Source organism: Sesamum indicum, linkage group LG4, assembly GCF_000512975.1.
Source record: "Sesamum indicum cultivar Zhongzhi No. 13 linkage group LG4, S_indicum_v1.0, whole genome shotgun sequence".
Taxonomy (NCBI): Eukaryota; Viridiplantae; Streptophyta; class Magnoliopsida; order Lamiales; family Pedaliaceae; genus Sesamum; species Sesamum indicum.
The window spans coordinates 8,416,990-8,437,970 of NC_026148.1; the positions used below are offsets into that span (position 1 = coordinate 8,416,990).

The window sequence follows — 20,981 nt, forward strand, 5'->3', positions numbered from 1 at the left end:
GACTACTTTAAAATTATGTAACAACATCATGTTTGAGTCATCTTAAATACGAGTAGCTATATACAAAAACGAAGGGAAACTGAGCCCATTCTGATAAATTTCAAGGAAAAGGAATTCCATCTCAATAATGCACAATGACATTTTTACCAATTAAGCCACAATTCACAGGAACTCGCACATTCATTTTGAGTCTTCTTGTTAGTATTTGATGGCTATCATTCATTCGCTAAAGAACACGCGCACTGTTTGTGACACATAGTTGTGAGAGATGTTGGCTGCTGTGATTCCATCCTCTCGTGCTGCTTTACAGACAAAGCTCTACAAACCCGTAAGCAGCCGCAGCAGCAAGTGCAAGAATTTTCATAATAAACACTCCACCTTTACTCTTAAATTGCTTCAAAATCAAAGGCAAAGCCATCATTGCAACAAGTTTCCCACTCTTTCTGTCAGCTGTTCTCCTGCTAGTTGTGGAGATTCTTTCCCCCAGCAAAATCAAGAATTGAGTAATGTCGGTTGCTATATTTCCATAGTTTGTCATCTTCAGTTCCTTTTTCTTTTCAAAACCACTGACAGTTTATGTTTTCTTTTTGACTTCTGTATGTAACCTGAATCAGGAGAACAAGGGGTTCTGGCAGAAATGGAAGGTAATTTCTCTTAGCACTATTTGGAGTCCAATTGATATTGGATTCTTGGTGGAAACCCACGTAAAAATTTGGATTTTGATTTGGGTTTTGTTAGGAAAACTCCTCGGAAATGAGTAGCAAGCTAGCAAAGCTGGGGCTTGCCGCTGTTCTTGCTTATGGCATATTTGATGGTGTCACATACACAAGTTTCTTTGTACTTGCATTTCTTGGGTATGAGAAAAGCACTGGCAAGAATCCGGCAGCTAATCTTCAAGCTCTATTAGGGGTAAGAGTTGCTTTCTATTGCAAATCTTCTTAGATTTTCTCTTTAGTTTGTATTGAATGAGTTTGATGCTTATTGGAAAAGAGCTTGGATTAATATGCCTTTCATTGGATTCAGAGTAGCGTTTGAAGTAGAAATATATGAAGCAAATGAGCTTTGCAGATATATGTGATATGAAAAATTCTCTACCAAGATGTATTGGGCTTAACGTCAGATCAATAGTCGAAACTTGACTATGTTTGCATGTAATCTCTAGGGAAAATGCATATCCAAGAGGATGAGTTGAATTGAATATCTAATATCAGCTGCTCCGACAAAAACAGGAAAGAAAAAAAAAAAAACAGATGCTTCAAGTCTTACAATGGTAAGCACAACTTTTTTCAATTCTTAAACCGGGAAATGAGTTTGATGCTTATTGGAAAAGAGCTTGGATTAATATGCCTTTCATTGGATTCAGAGTAGCGTTTGAAGTAGAAATATATGAAGCAAATGAGCTTTGCAGATATATGTGATATGAAAAATTCTCTACCAAGATGTATTGGGCTTAACGTCAGATCAATAGTCGAAACTTGACTATGTTTGCATGTAATCTCTAGGGAAAATGCATATCCAAGAGGATGAGTTGAATTGAATATCTAATATCAGCTGCTCCGACAAAAACAGGAAAGAAAAAAAAAAAAACAGATGCTTCAAGTCTTACAATGGTAAGCACAACTTTTTTCAATTCTTAAACCGGGATAAAGTAGATGCTTAATCTGTAATTCTAAATTCCATTTGGCCTTCAAGTTTTACCTTTATTTTAAATCGAGACACCTATTTCTGGATAACCTGACACTCCAGTTCAACAAAAATGACCTAAAATGCTGACAGTATTTTGGTTTGTAACTGGCGAACCGGACTTCTCATCTCTACCTTTGTCTTGTGCTTGTCTCGAGGGTAAGCTCCGTGTGGTGGGTAACACTCTAAATGATTGGGCGGCAGAGCAGATAAAATGGTGCTTGTAGTTCATGAGGGTTGAGGATCTCAAATATGCTTTAAGTTGCCAATCTGCCTATGCATGCGCCCTTATGATGGCGATAGTTGCCAACCATTGTTTCCTTGCTGTATCCACTCAAGTTGGGGAAGTGAACTGCTGAAAAAATATTTTCAAGAATTTGACACATGAAGTTCCCCATCCAAAATGGACAAGTACAGTTCCTTGAGGGATATGTGATTCTGTACTCTATATGTCCGACAATGTTGTGCTGCTGCGAACTCACTGTCCCTGTAGTATTTGCTTCATTTATGTTATTAGACACCTCTTATTGTACATGCTATATGTATTATGCTCTTTTTTCATGTGCCTATGTAGATAGTAATCTTGATGTGGACTGGGAACAATGTAACAAGACCATTTCGAGTGGCAGGAGCAGCTGCTTTGGCGCCTGTGATTGACAAAGGATTAAGGAGAATCCAGAAATACTTCAATTTTCCTACTCTTGCTTATGCATTTGCCCTTGTGGTGGGGATAATTTCTGGACTATGCCTGACTGTTGTTGGGTTGCTTATCCTCTCAAGATGGGGGAAATGAACCAACTTGTTTCCAAGGATACATGCAGAGTTCTCATCAAAATAGGAAGTGCTTCCTCCCCACGTGAATGGAAATCCCTGGCAAATTTCCACTTGGCTTAAGAATTCAGCGAATTTTTGACATAGAGGAAATGATGTCCAAGATGTTATTGTTACCAGGTTGACTGATGTGATATTTTGATGTTTCACTTTCATCCTATTTTCCCAGATGGTCGTTATTTGCTTTAACAAGTATTCTATTTGATAATTTCCTCTCGCTCCAATTCATATTAGGTGGTGTTTGTCAACTATTAATGTGTTATTGAGAATCACTACTCCACTCAAATCTTAACCCACTCTTCCATATGCTATGCAAATTTGTCCAGGCATGCCAAGACCAGGGCGCAATGTTTCCAGACTGCAATTCCCAGGAACCATTTTTGGCCATTGACAAAAAATCACAGAATGGTTGGTATAAATCTTACATAACTACAATCAAAATCTGTGTTCTGTAAAAAACGACTAATGAATTAGCCATTGAGGATGATGCAGGGTACAAATCATTAGCAAAATTCTAAAGTTGCAGCCAAATACACATTATCTAGAACTAAGAAATGAATTGAGAAAACAGATATATGAGCTGGCAGTGGCTAGAGCGATGGAAGCAATCCACCGTCTTGGGGTTTCTGTTTGTGTTGAGTTATAAAGCCACCTCTCATTCGGCAGATAGCCTGGATACAAATTCCATATGCTCTATCCCACCTGAAATTGGCAGAAACCAGCAATCTTGGAGATTGAGGTGCAGATTCAGGCATATGGTGTGCCACCTATCAGGAACTCTGAGCAGCAAAAATTGTGGAATGCTCAGCTGTTGTCGTTTTTCTCTTCTTATTACATTTCTTCCGCTTCCTTTTATTGTCATTTAGATCATCAAGTTTTCTTTTGATGACTTTCCCATGATCTTCATGTCTGCTGACACAAGTTCCAGAAACAAGCTGATGGGCAAGTTTTGCCAGACAAGGCCCTGCGAGAGACTTTGGGGGAATGGGCCTAAATAGAGTTTAATTTAATATCAGTAGGGCCTCTTTCTGGACAGCAAAATAAAAAGCATCAAATTTGGGGGTACTTTTAGCACACCCCCAAAATTAATAATGTCAACAAATACTAAATATCAGGAATACCGAAGCTGTCAATCTCCAATCTCCTACAAAACCATAATATGGTCAAGTGGAAACTCAACAGCTGCCTCTTTCCTGACTGAGATATTAACTGTGCTGTGCCCATTGCCTACTGCTGATGTCTTTAAGACAAGTTAAATCAATTTTAATATCTCAATGGCAACATATCACCATGTCAAAAAGAGAAGTCCTCATTACTGGTGTACCCAAAATTTTAAGAAACTAGTATCTTAAACCATTATGAACAAGCAGCCAAATCAGCTTTATTTACACAAATCAACAAACAAAATTCTTCTAAGATGGTCTGAGATTCTCCGATAGATTTTAATCTTCCAAAATCCGTACTCATTCACTTTTTTACTGCAAATTCTTTTCGCCATAAAATATACAAAAAACTCTTATTCTATTTTGGTATCTCAATAATGGATTTCCCATGGTGGGATGCACACAAAGCATAATGAATATCTCACCTTTTCAAAAATCTGCTCCGACCGATAGCCGTCTTCTCATGCCATAAAGCAAGTGGAGGTAGCAAATCATGCTTTCTGATGGACTGTTAGAGAAATAATTTCAACGTCAAGCAAGCAAAATAAAAGTCAATGAGCTTAGGAAACATTAATGAGGTTAAAATGGGCCAAAGTGGTGCAGATGATGAAAGAATGAGGCTGCAGTATCTATCCATGAATTGCATCTTACTGATTAAACACTCTAATACAACAGCGTATTCAAGTTTTATGATAAATGCTACAATCAACATGGAATGAGTGTGTAACCTGTTTCAATTTCATCAAGATCTAATTATCGTGGGAACTTTGCTATTCCGCCAGATAGGACGATAAATAAAAAGATGAATGGCTCCCTGCCCTTGGGAAATTTTTTTTGCAAGTTCTATTTGTTTTAGTTGTCCACGTTGGAAAAATCAAGAAAAGAGAAATAATATGGCATACCTTTTGAGGCATGTTAACTCCTTCTGGTGGTCTAGGGATGTGAGGATGAAAATGAGGGAGTTTGTAGAAGACAAACCTAAAATGAAGAATTGATAATTACAACCTTAAGATAACAAAAATCTGTCGAAGAATCAGAGGTAAGATAGGCAACAAGAAACATACACGATTTTGTTCTCCTTGATGGTTGTCATTTCACATAAAGGCGAAGAGATCTCTGCAGGACAAATGGGCTTCTCCGAGATGTATATGTACCCATTCATTCCACCACTACAAGGCATTACCAAAACCAAGAAATGAACTTTACGATTGACTTTGGCAATACCAACCAGGTAAACATGCAGCACAAATGAACAGATGGAATTCCTTCATATGGTATTGAAACAAGAATAAACGTAAGCTAAAATGAGATATTCCAGCATGTCATCGGAAGGATGATCAGAAAGTATCAACTTGTGGCTGATATTAGATAAGGAGACTTTTAAGTAATAAGCTCGATATCAATATAATAGAGGACCAGGATTAGTTCAAAGCCGTTGCATATTAAGGCAGCTAAGCAAGCAATTGAACTTTAGCTGCATAATGAGCTACTTATGAACCATGATTGAGATGCAGGAGGGGATGTGAAACATATAAAACAAAATGCTAAGGATATGGTTCTCCTAATTTCATCCAGTTAGGTCTTCCAATTTTCAATTTCAAATGCATGACATTGTTCAAGTTCTCCATGTGAGTCTAATAGTATGGTCTAAATATTTCAAGGAAACCATGAAACAGAATTCAAACTGAAGTGGCAAAAAATCAATGCCTGATCCCAGATCTGCCTCTTGTCCCTTGCCTTGATTCTGAAACAGTTATCGAAAGAGATCATAAAGATCAAGATAGAAGTTAACAAGGCCGGGTGCATATGCCACATGACTCAATTAGAAGCAAACCTTTGCAATAGAAAAACCAAACATAACAAAATTAGCTATGATGATCAAGTTTCAAGAACAATACAAGTTCTGATAATTGAAGGATTTAGACATGCTGCCTACCAAATGCCAACCTCCTAAGCCTTTCTTTGCCGGACGAGTTGAATATGTTAACAAAATGATGAAGGAGTCTTCATATGCAAACTCAATACAGGATCTCACCTAAATTTAGGGTTAATTTTTGTCTTCACTTTAGCTTTATGCAACTTTGGATGATCTTTATTCCGCTCAAAAAAGGTAAGCAACTTTGCAGCTAATGGATGTGACAGGTGAACAAACAGTTTATCAAGGCCCAAAGTGTTCCGCCGCCTCTCTTCATCCTAAATCACAACATATTACACAAAAATTATACATGTATTGGAACAGACAGCATGAAACTGAAATAATAGACACCGTATCGGAGTAAAGCTATTCTTAAGGCCCAAGAGAAGGTACAGTTTACATTATCTGAATTATTGAATGGGCTTAGGTGTTACCGTTAATGTATGTTCCACTTTTGCAATCTCAGTCAGAAGACGTTCTTCTTCGATAAACGGTAATCTACAAACAGCCTGCCAATCAAGTAGAGAATAACATTAAGTTATACTACGTAAGAACTAATAAAACAATAGAAAAGAATGGAACCAAGCACAGGTAAAATTGTTCTGGCTTTGCATATTATTTCCTTTAAGCCAAAAGCAACATGCTATCCTTGTGGGATTAAATTTTGTGCTATTGTTGTCTTTCTGATATGATGTCATCATATGAAGAACTCAGCAGGATGTCAAATTCCTACTATAGATAATATCCAACAAACTGAAGGGCATATATAAGTTGGTTACTCCCAAAATGAAAAACAAGGCCCTAATATTACACTTTTCTTGATTGAGATTGCACTTGCAACTGCGTCATACACTTACAAAATTCAAATTAAAATCCAGATTAGCCAGGAAACTCAATGGAGAACTGTTGATACCATGCAAAATAATTGATATTTGAATCATACCTTCCAAGCTTGTTTTCTTCCATTCAAGTCGAGCTCAAACTCTATATGAAAATTCGTAAGTTCATATCATATACAATGAGAAAAAGAGAAGATTGTGATTTTAAATGTAAGCATACCAGTAGGATAGAAGTCCAAAATAGGCGATGATGGATCTGTCATTAATTTCCTGTAGAGCAAAGGCAGCGCTTGTGCACTACACAAGGAACAGTGCTGTTATGACTAAATACTTGAGCTGAGAGTATATGGTTAATGAAAATTCATTTGAAAAACCTTGCAGCAGGGAGGACTCCCATTAATTGGTCGAAAGGCTTAAAGGGTTTCCCGAGTACAAAATCAATTTTGAGTTGATCAAGACCGCTAAAATCAGAAGCAAATGGAGCATAGTGGTATGGATAGAACCTGTTAATGTCAAAGCACTGCATGATAAATTTGCTAAAAGAAAGAAACAATTATGAAATATTTCTGGTGTGATATGACATTAATTAAATTAGCTCTCAAGAGCCTACACACAAAAGCACCTGGAACACTTAACATGTACTCAAATGAGAAGTTCCACTATACTAAGAGGTAGCAAGCAGAAAGAAAAGTTCCCAAAAAGCCATGCCCATGAATCAATATGTAAACTCCAAAAAGTTTAATCCACCATAAACATATTTACTTCTGCAACATTTAATTGTATTTTGTTCCTTCAATAACATAAGTCCAGTTGGGCATTGGAGAATACTACTCAATCTGCAGTCTATATAAGGGAAACCTTCAAATATACCCCAAAAATTAATTTAAGAAGAGAATAGTGGACTTCCTTTTCTTGTGATGCCTGAATATAATTTATTTTAAGAAAATAAGTAGTATTTTCTTTTGCTTTTATTTTGGGCAGAATGCAGATTACTGATTATGCATAGCAGTGAACGCCAGATGAAAAGTATGGATAGTACTTTCGAGTAGGACACAATGAAGTACTCCTAGAGGAATCATAGGCGACTACATATTAGATGTAGCTCCTCATAAATGAATAGGGTACAGATCTTACCTGTTAGACTTAATTTTCCATTTTGTGGCAAAAATCTTACAAATGTAGTATATTCTTCATCTTTTAATGGAATGTACTTACAATACATTGCACAGTGAACGCATTTGTAATAAACTACACAAACCTTATATGACTTGCATGATTGAAATATGAACTCATGAGACCGCAGGAGAGACTGTGACAGCAAAAACATACCAGCTACTGGCCTCATTACAATACAAAAGTTACACAGCTCAAAAGCACTATCATACTTCCCACTTATTGATGAACAGCTACTTTATTACAAGGAGAAAATGAGTTCCTAAACAGTCTGATAAGCAGCATTTTGAGTGTCATTTACAATATCTTATGGACTCCTATACTTATCTTTTCAGATAGGTTATAGTTGGTTGTTCACATGACAGCATCAAGTAGCACAGGGGAAGAAAATTTTGCAAGCACAGAAGATCACAAACCATTGCCAGGAGCACACTCCTTCATAGTAATAATGCATGACCCAACATATCCCTTCAACATATTTCAAGACCTACATCAGATAAACCAAAATGAAAAGACACATGTTATAGAGAAAGACATAGGAATGTTATGATATCACACATAGTAGGCTTAAAGATCAATTATCTTCAGCCAAATAGGAAGCCATATACAATAACAAAAGAAAGGAGAAAAGATTGACATACAAAAATCTTGATACTAGAGGATAGTCGATAAACAAAGAAAAGAATATGGAAGGAGAAGTCATGATCATGGGAAAAATAAACAATACCATGATCAACCCTGACTCAGAGAAATATCAAAGACATAATAATGTGCTCAATCTTTATGGTAGCACTGGAAAACCATAGAGCTAATTAAATGTCAGAAATTAATCTTTCTTACAGCATGTTTTTGAACTCTAGCACGGTCATCATCTGTTTGAACTTCAAATTTTTCGGTGTAGTATCTCTCCTTCCAACCATCCTCTCCTAGATTGACCTGATGAGGAAATATATTATCCTCTGCCACTGGAGATACAAATATTGAGCCATGTCTAGTTTATAGAATGAGATAAATCATTGCTGTTTGGGCAACCTTGTCTACCGGAAATTTGGCCTCAAAATTTATATGGTCAGGTGAACTCTGACTCTTTTTCCACCTGGACTGATTTAAAAATTAACAAGTACAAGTCTCAGAATCAACCAGATGTGTATTAAATGAAGAATTCAAGATACAAGCTAAGAGGCTGAAAGATTACATTCATTTTGGCTGAAGAATGCCTTGCATGTATCTCGGAAGCTGTTTGCTCCTGAAAGTAACTAAAAATTAACAATTATACCACACCAAAAGAAAGAGAGAATCCAGTGGCATGCACTATTTACTGGCCAACTTATTAAGAGCATTCTAATGAGCTAATAGGCAATGTTCAGCAATTTAATGTTCATTATAAATAGGAAACCGAAAAGCCAAAATAGATTTTGAACAAATAAGAACAAGTAGACGATGGTTAAGAAGTACCTTAACTCTAATACATGTCAACTTAAAAAGAATATCTAAAACAATCAAGTGAAATGGTACTAGAATGAGGGCTACTACCTGCCTCCGTTTCCTGAAAATCGCATTCTCATGAGAAGCAAGGGTTTGAACAAAGTGTTCTACCCGTTCCAAATTAACCTAGGAATAAGTATATATGAATGTTAGCAGATGCACTCAATGGACTTAGAACTAGAAAAAATTATCATAATTGTAAGCAGTTACAGAATAAATAATTTTTTGTGTTCAAGTATGAACATCTTTGTCAGGTGACTCTGCTCATATAAAAATAAAAGATTTAGTAAATTCTCACATGCATGAATGAGTTCCTCAAGATAAGCAGCAAGTGTAAAAGAACAATGTTAAAACTTTGTAAGGAAAAGCTTTTCCTGTAAAATATTAAATGCTTATGCAACAATGAGAGAAAGGAGAACACAAGCACATTTTTATGCAAAAGAACACAAGACAGTTGACGAACACCATTACGAAGCACAATACAGTTAAATGCATGCTCTACAGAAGGGCACAACATAGGAGAGGACACAGAGGAAGGGGAGAGGCATCACAAGCACCAGAAATAGCAAAAAATGGATAAGAAAGGAGTTAACAAAGAATGCAGAAATATACCTGAGAAGCATCAGTGAGATAACCACCCATTCGGACGAACTCTCTTTTGTAGACATCCATGAGCAAATCAATAGCCCCCTACAAGGAAGACAAGTTTAGAGTAAAACAACAATATGCCTATGTGGCATTTACCAGAAATTCACTGGCAAGTGGGAACTTTTTTCTGTTGGCACAAATGTGTGGCAACTATAGCTGAGAACTGAAGATCTTCATGCTATACTAACGGTACAAGTATTTGTAATATGCCAACCTCTGATATCTCCAATGATGGCACATGAGGCAGGAAATCATTTCCAACAAATAGACACATGAAAACAAAATCATCTATCAATCGCTCGAGATCAGCTTTCACTGTTGGATCTGGTATTCTCAGGCTCTCTGCGAGGTAGTCTCGGAGTACCCACACATTGACAAACTGAAACACCAAGATAGAAGTGAAAAATAAAGCCAGGAACTGGACACTTGGAAATACATGTAACTTTCTTGAATAACAGACCATCGATTCATGGAATTGGGCAAGAGCTAATTCCATGACATCACCAAGAAATAAGGTTCTTCCACAAGTATTTAGTCGATATGTATGACGCATACACTTTACTAAGAACACATAGAGAGTCGGTTGTCAACGATAGAAACGCCTGTATTACTCAATCATGGAGAATGGTAAAGAAATGGAAGAAATAGTAATTGAGAAGGAACTTGACACACAAGCAAAAAGTACCTTACTCGTTAGACTGCTATATGAACAAATACAGCAAAATGAATAAAGGGTAACATATAAAGCCCTAAAACCATGCTATTAAAAAGAAAGTCAAGTGCTTGTATACATAAGTATAAAGAGCAACCGTCATTCAATCATGCAGCATCTAGATTGCATGAATTCAATATTACCATAACATTCACAAATCTTTGCACAATGGAAACCACTGCACTGTTAAAGGAACTAACACACAAACAAGTCAGAAATGTGTAACAACCTGAAACTTCTGTCTTGATATGAAGTCTTCAAGATCTTGATCAGGACCTTTACTAGGCTTTGACTTACCACCTTTTCCTGTCTTGTATATTTTACGGCGTTTTCTAGGTGGCGCTCTTTGCACATCCTAGGCCATGGAAAACAACATGATAAGCAAGTCAATAGAAAAGCAAGGCCGATTGGATTCTCTGTGGTGGATCCTAGACGAGACCCTTTGAGAAAACTACCCTGTTCAAAACTTCATCAAGATCATTTTACATGTAATTTTCACCCTGAGGACATATAATATCAGATTAATCTCCAGAGTCAGACATAAATAAATTGAATTAGAAGACAAATGAACCTGGTACCACTATCGGGATATGTAAAAGAGAGAGTTCCACTAGCGACAGGGTAATAATGCTTGACTACAACCACAGAAACTAACACTCATGTATCATGGAGAATCGTAAAATCTATCACACAATATATATTCACAGCTAGTGTTGTAACATGCTTAGAAAGTCACTTCACTGAACTGGTTCTAGAACATGTTTCACATTGTGAAAGTGAAAAGCCAAAACAAGTAAGAAGGAAAAAATTACTCCAGATATCTGAATGTGCAGACTTGTTATATATGTCACTATCTCCTAAAGGCACATAGGTGAGTAGGATGAAGCTACTTAAAACTAGGTTGAGATTTTGTCTATGAAAGGGCTTGCAACATAGTAGAATGCAAATCTCAATGATGATAATCCAAGTGCAAGGCTAAAGCATACCTCCCGCAAAACTGAGAAGTGAACTTCATGGGTAGCCAAAGCAAGCATGATCAGATCAGCATCCTGACATAATTCCACCATAAGTCAACATAACTTCTTGTATTTACAGCATACTCAATGAACATGTTAGAGCTATGGAAACCAAATCAGCTTCTTGAAATTTACCAATCCATATAAACAATGGCGAGTATTTGGATCAAACCCAGGAAGATTTCTTTGCAAGCGGATATAAGACATTATTTTATGTTCTCCTTCACCAGGGACACTAGCATCGGAAAGGATTACCTATTATTGTCAGATAAAATTGATCAACTGAGGAAAGGATACTCGTACTAACGAACAAATGACAATTTTTTACCTTGATTCCCTTCCAACCAGGATCCTGGTTCATCCTCAAGTGTACATAATATCGAAGTGCAGATGACAGCAACTCCATGAATGCAGTTCCAGGCGTGATTACATTTGAATCAAGACCTGTACTCACTGAAGCTCCCCCTTTCTCTCCATGGGCATCTCTTTGTTTCTCTAATAGAGAGGCCTGAGAGCAATTGCGTTTCAATCCTTTTTTGTTTTTCCCCCACTATAAATGAAAGCCGACATTCTTTAAACATTGTTTATGACAGGGTAAAAACTATACTCACTTCATCAGCTGCATCTTTAGCAGCTCTGAATCGTCTTGCTCGCTGCTGATTCATCTTAGCCCTAGGGGCAACACCATCTGTGTGACAGTACCAATCAAGTTATCAACCAACATTTATTTCTCATTTCAGATAAATTCTATTCCCTAGTTATATTATTCGTAAAGCAGCATAAAATCTCTTCCAATTGAGACTAACTTGGAAAGAACTAACAACTTACCAATTGCCATGTACAGAAGCTTGCGAGGCCTAATCAACCAAAAAATTCGATCAATATACTTGAATACCGCGGTAAATACTTCATCATAACTCTTCGGAGACGGCTAAAAAAAGCAAAATCCAATTATTAACGACAAAAGTATTTTTTAGGGGGGGAAAACACATTTGCTTTAAAAGTAACACGATTTCACACATATGCCTAAAAGATACCAAGTTTTCGGGATGGAAACAGGGGTGTATGATGCCATTCATGTCGAGATAAAGATTGTCGAACTCAAAGCCATTTGGGTTTGGCATTGTAGTGTCAACTGGGATTTTAACTCCGTTAGCGAAGGCCGGAGAATCTTCCACAACGTCGACTACTGAAAGCGGGTATCTCTCTAATAGCCACCGGTAAAATGCCGGAATCCCCATTTTCTGTGTTCCTTAGGCCCTTTTCTTTCTCCCCTCTATAGAAATAATTCAGCTGCTACCTCTGAGCTCAGTTTTGTGACGGAAGGGTTTTGGTGAGTCAGGGAGGGTTTAAGAGCCGGAAAAGAATTGTGCTTGTTGAAAAGCGCTTAATACTAATCCATTCAGCTAGAGTCGCGTTTTAAGTTGTAACGTTGTAAAATTGTGGGTAACTGCCTGTTTCTGCAACGTTGATAAAATAATTCAGCGGGAAATCACTTTAAATCAAAACACGGTCAATCATTCGTATTCCAGCATCTTATATATTCCCACAATTAATTGCATCAATTCATATTTAAAATATAAAAAATTCTATTTTATTCCCGAGCTAAACAGAAATTTGTATTAGCATTTCAACATGGAAGATTCATATTCCATATTGAAAGAAAAGAGGCAAGAAACAATATTGTGCAATCAACTTTCACCACCATAATGAAAAGTTTGTGCTTCATTTGATGCCAAACTCCACCCTTTTCCTCTATCAGTTCATTTGATGCAAAACTTCATTATTTTCCTCTATCAGTTCTACGCTTACGTACTAAATATACAACTTCCAGCAATCAGTGTGGCCATAGCTTCAAATTGCATATCAAAGATTCAAGATGGAGGGACAATTGGGATCTACTTGTCAAATCAAAACATCGTACATCTTTGTAACAAGCTGTGAGCCACGTGATGGCATCCAATTTGTTGATCAACCCTCCAACTTGGTTGCACTGATGGTCGAACAGTTCAAGTGGGATTGATGAGCATGTAAAATGCTGATGATTGGATGAACAGCCAGGTGAAAAGGAGTGAATAAGCCCTCATTCCCAATCCAAATGGTGGTCCTCGGGAGTTCGCAGAAACCCAAACTGTGTGATCTGAGTCTTGTGGAAGGGCACACAGTCTCCGCACATGTTTCCAAAGCTCATAAAATATGTCAACTTCCTGCAAGTGGAAAATACAGTATTATATCACCAATTCTAGTATCATTTAGTGGAGTAGCCAACAATACTTCACCTTAATCGAAGCTGTAAAATATCCTTTTCTCGTCGAAAAAGGATGGTGGCACCACTGAGAAGCTTCAATCCTCCAAGTAACATAGTACAATCACATTATGATTGTTAAAGCTTTCCAATGTCAACATTCCTAGAGTAGCTAGTTTTTCTCTTGCATAAATCCGCTAAGCAATTCACCACACTTCTATTTATAGAATGTCTTATTAACAAGAGATTTGGAACTATTACAACTTTGAGATCCAGGCACATTAAGGATCTTCCGGAGGAGGTAAGCCCTGTCTCATCTCTATTTACCTTTCCATCCTTAGAAACCTTGCAATATTCGCTCAAATGTACCATATGTACAATCTGTGTTATTTTTAGGTTCCCAAAAGAGAGAATATTATAGTATGTTCTATTTCCAGGTGATGAGAGTGAGGAGTACGTGCATGGAGCCACTACCGGAAGAGATGAAAACACAGAGTGTTAGATTTGTAGTAAGTTTTAAAAAGATTGAAACAGCTTAACTATAGTTATAATCAGTTTTTCTCTGAAAATGTAAACGAGAGAATCTTTCCACAGAAATCTCAACTTCTTGGTGGCAAGGACAGTAATGTTTGTTCTTACAAGCAAATGGAGATCCCAAAGAGCCCCAACCACGCAATGGAGTTCCTCAGTAGATCATGGAGCCCATCTGCATCTGATTTCCTACACGTATTTTCATCCAATGTGAGAAACTTTTATTTGTTGATCACAGCCTGGGCAGCATGAGTAACATGAACATCAATGTGGAATCCATGCTTAATCAACTTATTAATGTAGTTGTACTTGACACATATAGCATCAATCAGCTGTTGGACAATTGTGAAACTCAAGAAGCATGTGAAATTGTGTACAAAAATAGATAGTGAGTACTGACAAAGTCTGCTAAACAAGGCACTAATCATCTGTCTGTCAGTCACTCATTCATTCGTTAAGCCTCTCCTCACAATAATATGCATATTGTTTCTTTATAGAACCTCTTGTTGTCTAGAGACACAAAAGAACAAGATGATAGAAGTTTGACGAGTGGAGGCAGCACAAATACAGCGGTAATACAGCAAGACAACATTAAGGTAGTCGCACCTATTTAATTAGAATCTGAAGCTCTGAGCAAAAAGAGATCTATCATTGCCACCTTTTGATTTATGTCTAAATGACATCTCTGTGCGCAGATGGACTTCAAACACCCAAAGACATGGCTAAGGGGAAAATCCTGGACTACCTTATTAAGGTCACCAAAGGAGCAGAAGAAAGAGGAAAAGCGACTGCACACAGCCCAGCTACATGCTGCCCTTTCACTCACTCAGCTTGCTGCAGCCATTGCTGGAACTGCCAGCAGCGTAGGCAAACAAGAGAGTTCTCCATTCCAAAATGGAAGAACAGAAGTACCAAGTCAGGATATGGGCGATGTACTCTCTTCTGCTGCTGCATTATTAACCAATGTGTGTGCTGAAACAGCAGAATCACTTGGTGCTCACAAGGCACAAGTTAGAACAGCTGTTGAATCCGGCATGGCCATTCAAAGTCCAATAGACATGATAGCAGTTACAGCTACAGCAGCAACATGTAACAATTAGATATACATTACTTCCTCATATTTTCCTGCAATCTCTTATTCAACTCCCAATTATAGAGGTAAACAGGAAACAGAGTAAGAATTCACAAAATCGCACAACATAACCAAAACTTGCTCTCGTCTTACCAGGTTTAAGAGGAGTTTCCCTTCTGAAATCAAGAGCCATGGAAGACCCTTTTTCCAGGATTCAAGAGATGCTTAAAATAAGTGCCGAGATCTGCACAATTATGCCTTCTGGTACGAGAAAATGACTGCATTGTAAACCTCCATTATTTCATGAAACTACATTCCCTTTTGCTGTCGTTTCCATAAGTATGTGATGATATTGATAAAAACAAATAGATAACTCTCCGCAGGACGCAAAGAATGCACAAGGGTCAGTGTCTATCTAAAGCATGATCATCTCGTGTTCTGTTTCAGAAAGAAGTACTTTGGAGGAGCCTTGACATCTGCAAAAGAGTGTACTATCTTCTATACCTCATCAACAGTGAATCGCACGTGAACACACACATAACACATGTATATGTATTAAAACTATGAGATGCACCGCTGCCCCCACTGCATTCTAGCTTTCTTCAACAAATTTCCGTGGTTCTTACCCCCAATCACTTTACCTGAAAGGGTACTTGAAGTGATAATGCGGAGTTTATGCTTATAACCCTCCCTTTTTCCAGATCAGATCACCAACATTAGTGAGGAGAGGACGGAGCACCAGGGGAACTCTTTGCTGTGTCTGAAGACTAAGAACGGTATTATAAAGCTGGTATTCGAAGATGAGATGCAATCAAAAATCTGGATATCAACCATTCTCAATCTCTTGGAGATGCGCAACCCCAGCCGGCAACGGCAAGCTATTCATACTGATTAGCCATTCTCAACTCATCCATTCCATAAAAAGAAGTTGAGCATTTACCTGAAGAAATCTTGTGTAAGATCAATAGTTGCTGAATAAGAATTAATAGTTGCATTTGAGCATTCAAACCTACTGGAGCATGCCATAGAATGAAACTCGAGAGCTTTCTCCAAAATCAAACACAACCAGAGTATTCCATAAAGATAACTTTTCGCGGTTGTGCAGGAAGTCGTGGAAGCCACACCCCACCCTTAGAGTTGAGAGATATTATGAATTGGCCCCTAATGAATTCATTTCCAGTCCATCTACTTTATATAATATAAGTTAAACCCACAAATATAGATAAAATTGTAAGTCCCTACATTTTCTAGGGATAGAAAAATCCAATTCAGTTGCGGAGAAGTGAAAAGAGGAAGAGGCCATGGTGAGGGAGCTCGCGAGGCGGAAGCAGAGACGCTCAGCATGGGGAGTGCTTGACGAAGACTATGATGCTGTTGCTCTCCATCTTTTTTCTTTCTTTTTTTGAATTTTTTATTTTATAAATTTTAACATATGAATTAAATAAATTATGTGTTTTTATATTTAAATATGAAAATATTAAAATGTTAGAATTTTATTTATTTTAATTTATATAAATAATATAATTTATTTGTTGTAATTTGCATAAATAATTATTCAATAAAAAATACCTTAACTATTATTATTTAGGAAAAAATATCATGTAAACTTATTTACTATAATTTATATAAACAATATAGTTTCATAATATATTCAACAGGAAAACAAATTAACTAAAAATATTCTAGGACAAAAATCATGTATTTTAATTCTAAAAACATATAAATATTAAAATAGTCCTGAACATATGATACTTTCATATGTAAAAAATGTATAATAATTTAATTTGATGTAATAATATTTTTTACATATAAATATTATATGAATAATAATTGTTTAATATTTATAATATTTTTTAATAAAATGTGAAAAAAGGTAAAGAATTAATCAAAAAAATAAAGAAGAAATATAAGCATAAATATGATAATACATTGGTAGGCAGTAGAAGAACAGTCTCCTCATTCTTGTCTTCTTTGCTTTTCTTCTAATTTCATTCTTCCACCATCTCCATGGAAGAAGATACTTCCACTTCTGGGAATAGCAACATTTCTCCCCAACTTCTGATTGAGTAAGTTTGGCAATTCCACATTTTCCTGTTGTAATTGCTTCCTTTCTTATATCCCTATAATTTTTACTAATATAATTGCATGTGAAGAATTGCAGAATGAAGCAGTGCAGAGATCTGAAGAAGAAGAAGAAGACAGATCGTGTTTTGCAATACGAGTAGCAATTTTTTCACCTTTTACGTTTTCTTCAGTCTGATTGTTAAGTAAGAATGCAACAGCGTTTTTATAAGTGTAAACGTAACGACTAGTTGAAGTCGTGTTAGTTTCTGTGTATATATATGTATCTTCGCCTCTTGTGAAGAACACTGAACTAAAAACACAGAAATCAAACACTATGTTTGTTTTTGTGTTTTGGCCCATCTTAGAGATGGGCAAAAACACAAAATGTTGTTTGGATATATAACTTGCACACCTCCACTAAGTGTGCAAGTTGTATTTTATTTTATTTTTTAAATTTTTTTCTCTCTCCTTTCTTTTCTCTCTCTTTCTTGTCGTCTTCTTCTGTTCTTCTTCTCTCTTCTTCTTTTCTCCCTCTTTTTTTTGCCGCCTTCTCTCTTCTCTCTTTCTTTTCTTTTTTCTTCTTTCTTCTTTCTTCTCTCTTTCCTTTTCTTCTTCATTTTTTTTTTCTAGTCGGTTTCTTTTCCTTATTTTCTTTCTTCTTCTTTCATTTGTTTTTCTGTTTGCAAGAGATTTGACCGATGTTATTTTCCTTCTGTTTTCTTGTTTTTTCACGCATTTTTTTTTCTTTCTGTTTTGTTGTTCGATCTAATTATTTTCGTGTGATTTTTCCAGCAAAACGCCCAATTTTTTGCCGTTCGCGTTGCCGCCGCCACCGGAGCCAACGCCTCTTCTGCCGCGCGAGTTTACAGACTACAAATTGATCTCTTCCTTTGATTCAAGTATATGGGTTTTGGAGGTGGGTTGTATGTGAGGTGAGGAAATGGTGAAGAGGGTCGGAGATGAGACTGCTGAAACAGAGCCGTTCATGTTTTTCTCCGGTCAGCTGCACTGTTATTCTTTCTTTAAATTTAGGATTTTCCTTTTATATTATGAACTACTTGTATCAATGTATTTCTGTTGATCAACAATATGTGGGTTATTGAGAAAAATTACCACTGATTTGTACATTAAAATTCTTTTTTACATATTTTAAGAAATTGATTTGGGCAAGTTGTCGTATATAGTGTCGGTGCACTATACATACCTGTTTTGCTGCAGTGTAATAAGTATTTATTGCAATAAGTGTTGAAGTGTATATCAATTGTGACTATACACTGCATTTTTCTACTACTACTATTTTGGATAACATTTCAGTGACAGCTTTATCATTATGCTTACTGAAATTGGACCGTTGTGGCAGTTCATTATTTAACTTTTAAATTTTAGTGTGTAGTGCATGACTGATATGCATTGTTGTGTCAGTATTGCTTTTCGCTACATTGACTGCAGTCGTATTATTTGCAAGTCGTTTGTGAATGCTTCACATGGCAACAGTGTCACTTTTGGCATATTTGAGACTATAACATATGTGTTACTTATTTTGTCTATATACATAGCATTCATATTGTTCTCTAAAAAAACTACTGCATCTAAACTTCAAAGTACAAATGCTTGTATTGGTTATTGAGTACGTATAGTGTTGTACTCGGGGAACGGTAGCTTGCATTCCACTTTTGTTGGTGTTCTACTTGTGAACCATCATATTCGTACGTTGATTGAAAAAGGTACTTGTTAATCCCTTTAATAATTCTGGTTTTATGTTGTTTGCTATGTCTCACCAAGCCTATCGATGGAGTTCGGGTTGTTGTTATTTAAGCTAAAGCTGTCTCATGAAACTTGCATATCTATTGGATTATTAGGTTCTTTATTTGTTATAATCTATTCTGGAGTTGGTTTTGTAAAGACAGATATGTGGTAATATGTCTTTTGTAGTTGGCTTTTTTAATTCAATCTTGTCTAGACCATCCTTATCTTTCATCTTTGGAGTTAGTTTATCTACATGAATTCAAGTGATATAATGTGTCTTTTACTAGTGATGACCCTTGCAGTGAATTGCCATGCTAAGTTGCTAATTATTTCTTGTTTATGTGAGCTACATTCATATGATTTGTGCTTCAAGACAACTTTGTTTTGCTTTTCCTTCTGTATGTTGTTGGTTTAGGGCACTCTATGAGATGTAACAGTTGCTTACTAAATATATACTTAACATATTTTCAGACAATGGAACCTAGTGTATATGCTTTTTCCTGTCCATCTGGGCTATATATGCTATATATAAAAGTTGTAATAACAGAAGCCAATCAGATGATGTTTGTTTTTTTGTTCCATGGTGGTTATGCGCTAGGTTGCAATATGTTTCCCTGGAATGCTCAATATCTGTTTTACCTTGGCTTAGTGTGGTTATAATATCACACTGAAGAATGAAAAATGCAATGTCCTCCTTTCACAATAGGAATTCCACCTTGTCTTTGATCCGTTGGTCAATACTACACCTTTTATGGTGTCTCATTAGATGCAGTGGCAGAAATTGACTCCCTCTCTTCTTTTAGCGCCCAGTAACAACCAAGTTATATTTTTTAAAGACTTGATCAATAATTCAAGAAGTCATGAGGATAACATAAAGTAATTCTGAGAACTTGGTGAACCAATGATCCGGTTGTACTTCTATTTTGTTCCAAGTTTCCAACATATAACATATGAGAATTCCAATTTTTACAGTAGAAACAACTTCTTGTTTGAGGTTCTTGTAGCTATCTTATTTCTCTTGCTTCTAAGCATTAGCAGGATTTACATGCTTGTTTATGTTGGCATCTTTTCTGAAAAACCTGGGGCAATAGGAGATTCTATATGTGGATTGGATATAGGAGACCATTTAAATATAGGATAATTATAAAAGACCCATTCACCCCTCAGCCATAATCTGGAATAGTCTTCTTCATGAGATAATTGGATAAGAACATGCTTCAGATTAATAGCAACAACAGAGACTGATCCACGGAGGTCAAGCTTAATCAATCTGTTCTTAAGGAAATTTAAGCTTGGGAGGCCATGTGAGAACTTACCAACGAGTGCAAATTAAGTCTCTTTGCCTGCAATTCAATCTCTTCTAAGTTGCTAATCATTGGGCACGTGCATTACGAAGACATTTTCGATACCCCTACACACGAGAGCAAGTCCGTGCTAAGTTCTTTTCGATACCCCTACACACGAGAGCAAGTCCGTGCTAAGTTCTACGAGTTTAAAAATCGATTTCGCCAGTTCCACGGCATCACTCAGCTAACAGGGTTTTTTATGATATTGAAACATTTGTTATGGTGTTTCCCTCCGAGGTACGACCACACGCGTCATGGGTACGTCATGTTAAATGTAATGTAATGAGATCCATTTAACAATTGTCATTTCAAATTACATACATTATTTTGCAACGCACAAACACCTTTCAATTGACCATTTTGCAGCATTTCCCATTGGCTAGACGGTACTATCATTATCCAAAGCCACATTATCCCAGTATGCTAGAGGTTTGGGGCCTATTGATGTTGCCAGATGTTCCTGCTGAGGCCCACGGCGATGCACCGGACAGCGAGAGCAGTCACACTGTGCG

General features: G+C 36.7%; 3 protein-coding genes and 1 long non-coding RNA gene across 9 annotated transcripts; 2 read left to right on the forward strand and 2 right to left on the reverse strand.

Moving 5' to 3' along the window:
- Positions 20 to 2,731, forward strand: LOC105160241. 2 transcript variants are annotated; one of them, XM_011077529.2, is made up of 4 exons: positions 20 to 508; positions 615 to 644; positions 739 to 909; positions 2,313 to 2,731. In XM_011077529.2, the coding sequence occupies exons 1-4, from the start codon at positions 269 to 271 to the stop codon at positions 2,334 to 2,336; spliced, it is 465 nt and encodes a 154-aa protein (XP_011075831.1). In that variant the 5' UTR covers positions 20 to 268; the 3' UTR covers positions 2,337 to 2,731. The 2 variants fall into 2 exon arrangements, with proteins under 2 accessions (XP_011075831.1, XP_011075829.1); XM_011077527.2 differs by having other exon boundaries at positions 23 to 508; positions 2,258 to 2,731.
- LOC105160242 (5'-3' exoribonuclease 3) lies at positions 2,924 to 14,890 on the reverse strand. Of its 3 annotated transcripts, none has more exons than XM_020693247.1 (26): positions 14,848 to 14,890; positions 14,350 to 14,430; positions 13,390 to 13,672; positions 12,503 to 12,925; positions 12,294 to 12,396; positions 12,077 to 12,153; positions 11,794 to 11,973; positions 11,601 to 11,720; positions 11,436 to 11,498; positions 10,679 to 10,804; positions 9,952 to 10,116; positions 9,702 to 9,779; positions 9,138 to 9,215; positions 8,800 to 8,850; positions 8,637 to 8,705; positions 8,445 to 8,540; positions 8,021 to 8,091; positions 6,806 to 6,934; positions 6,652 to 6,728; positions 6,536 to 6,576; positions 6,027 to 6,101; positions 5,713 to 5,870; positions 4,742 to 4,846; positions 4,580 to 4,655; positions 4,103 to 4,185; positions 2,924 to 3,504 (listed from the first exon to the last, which is right to left on the reverse strand). In XM_020693247.1, the coding sequence occupies exons 4-26, from the start codon at positions 12,704 to 12,706 to the stop codon at positions 3,285 to 3,287; spliced, it is 2,445 nt and encodes an 814-aa protein (XP_020548906.1). In that variant the 5' UTR covers positions 12,707 to 12,925; positions 13,390 to 13,672; positions 14,350 to 14,430; positions 14,848 to 14,890; the 3' UTR covers positions 2,924 to 3,284. The 3 variants fall into 3 exon arrangements, with proteins under 3 accessions (XP_020548906.1, XP_020548905.1, XP_020548904.1); XM_020693246.1 differs by lacking the exon at positions 14,848 to 14,890 and adding an exon at positions 13,745 to 13,806 and having other exon boundaries at positions 14,350 to 14,415; XM_020693245.1 differs by lacking the exons at positions 14,350 to 14,430; positions 14,848 to 14,890 and adding an exon at positions 13,745 to 13,891.
- LOC110011859 (VAN3-binding protein-like) lies at positions 13,945 to 16,222 on the forward strand. Of its 3 annotated transcripts, XM_020693249.1 has the most exons (8): positions 13,945 to 14,011; positions 14,148 to 14,219; positions 14,305 to 14,451; positions 14,739 to 14,837; positions 14,937 to 15,330; positions 15,470 to 15,577; positions 15,697 to 15,801; positions 16,015 to 16,222. In XM_020693249.1, the coding sequence occupies exons 2-8, from the start codon at positions 14,151 to 14,153 to the stop codon at positions 16,206 to 16,208; spliced, it is 1,116 nt and encodes a 371-aa protein (XP_020548908.1). In that variant the 5' UTR covers positions 13,945 to 14,011; positions 14,148 to 14,150; the 3' UTR covers positions 16,209 to 16,222. The 3 variants fall into 3 exon arrangements, with proteins under 3 accessions (XP_020548908.1, XP_020548907.1, XP_020548909.1); XM_020693248.1 differs by lacking the exon at positions 13,945 to 14,011 and having other exon boundaries at positions 14,112 to 14,219; XM_020693250.1 differs by lacking the exon at positions 13,945 to 14,011 and having other exon boundaries at positions 14,112 to 14,219; positions 16,020 to 16,111.
- On the reverse strand, positions 16,021 to 16,711 carry LOC110011860. Its single transcript, XR_002286918.1, has 2 exons — positions 16,327 to 16,711; positions 16,021 to 16,253 (listed from the first exon to the last, which is right to left on the reverse strand). It is a non-coding gene; the product is annotated as an uncharacterized LOC110011860 (long non-coding RNA).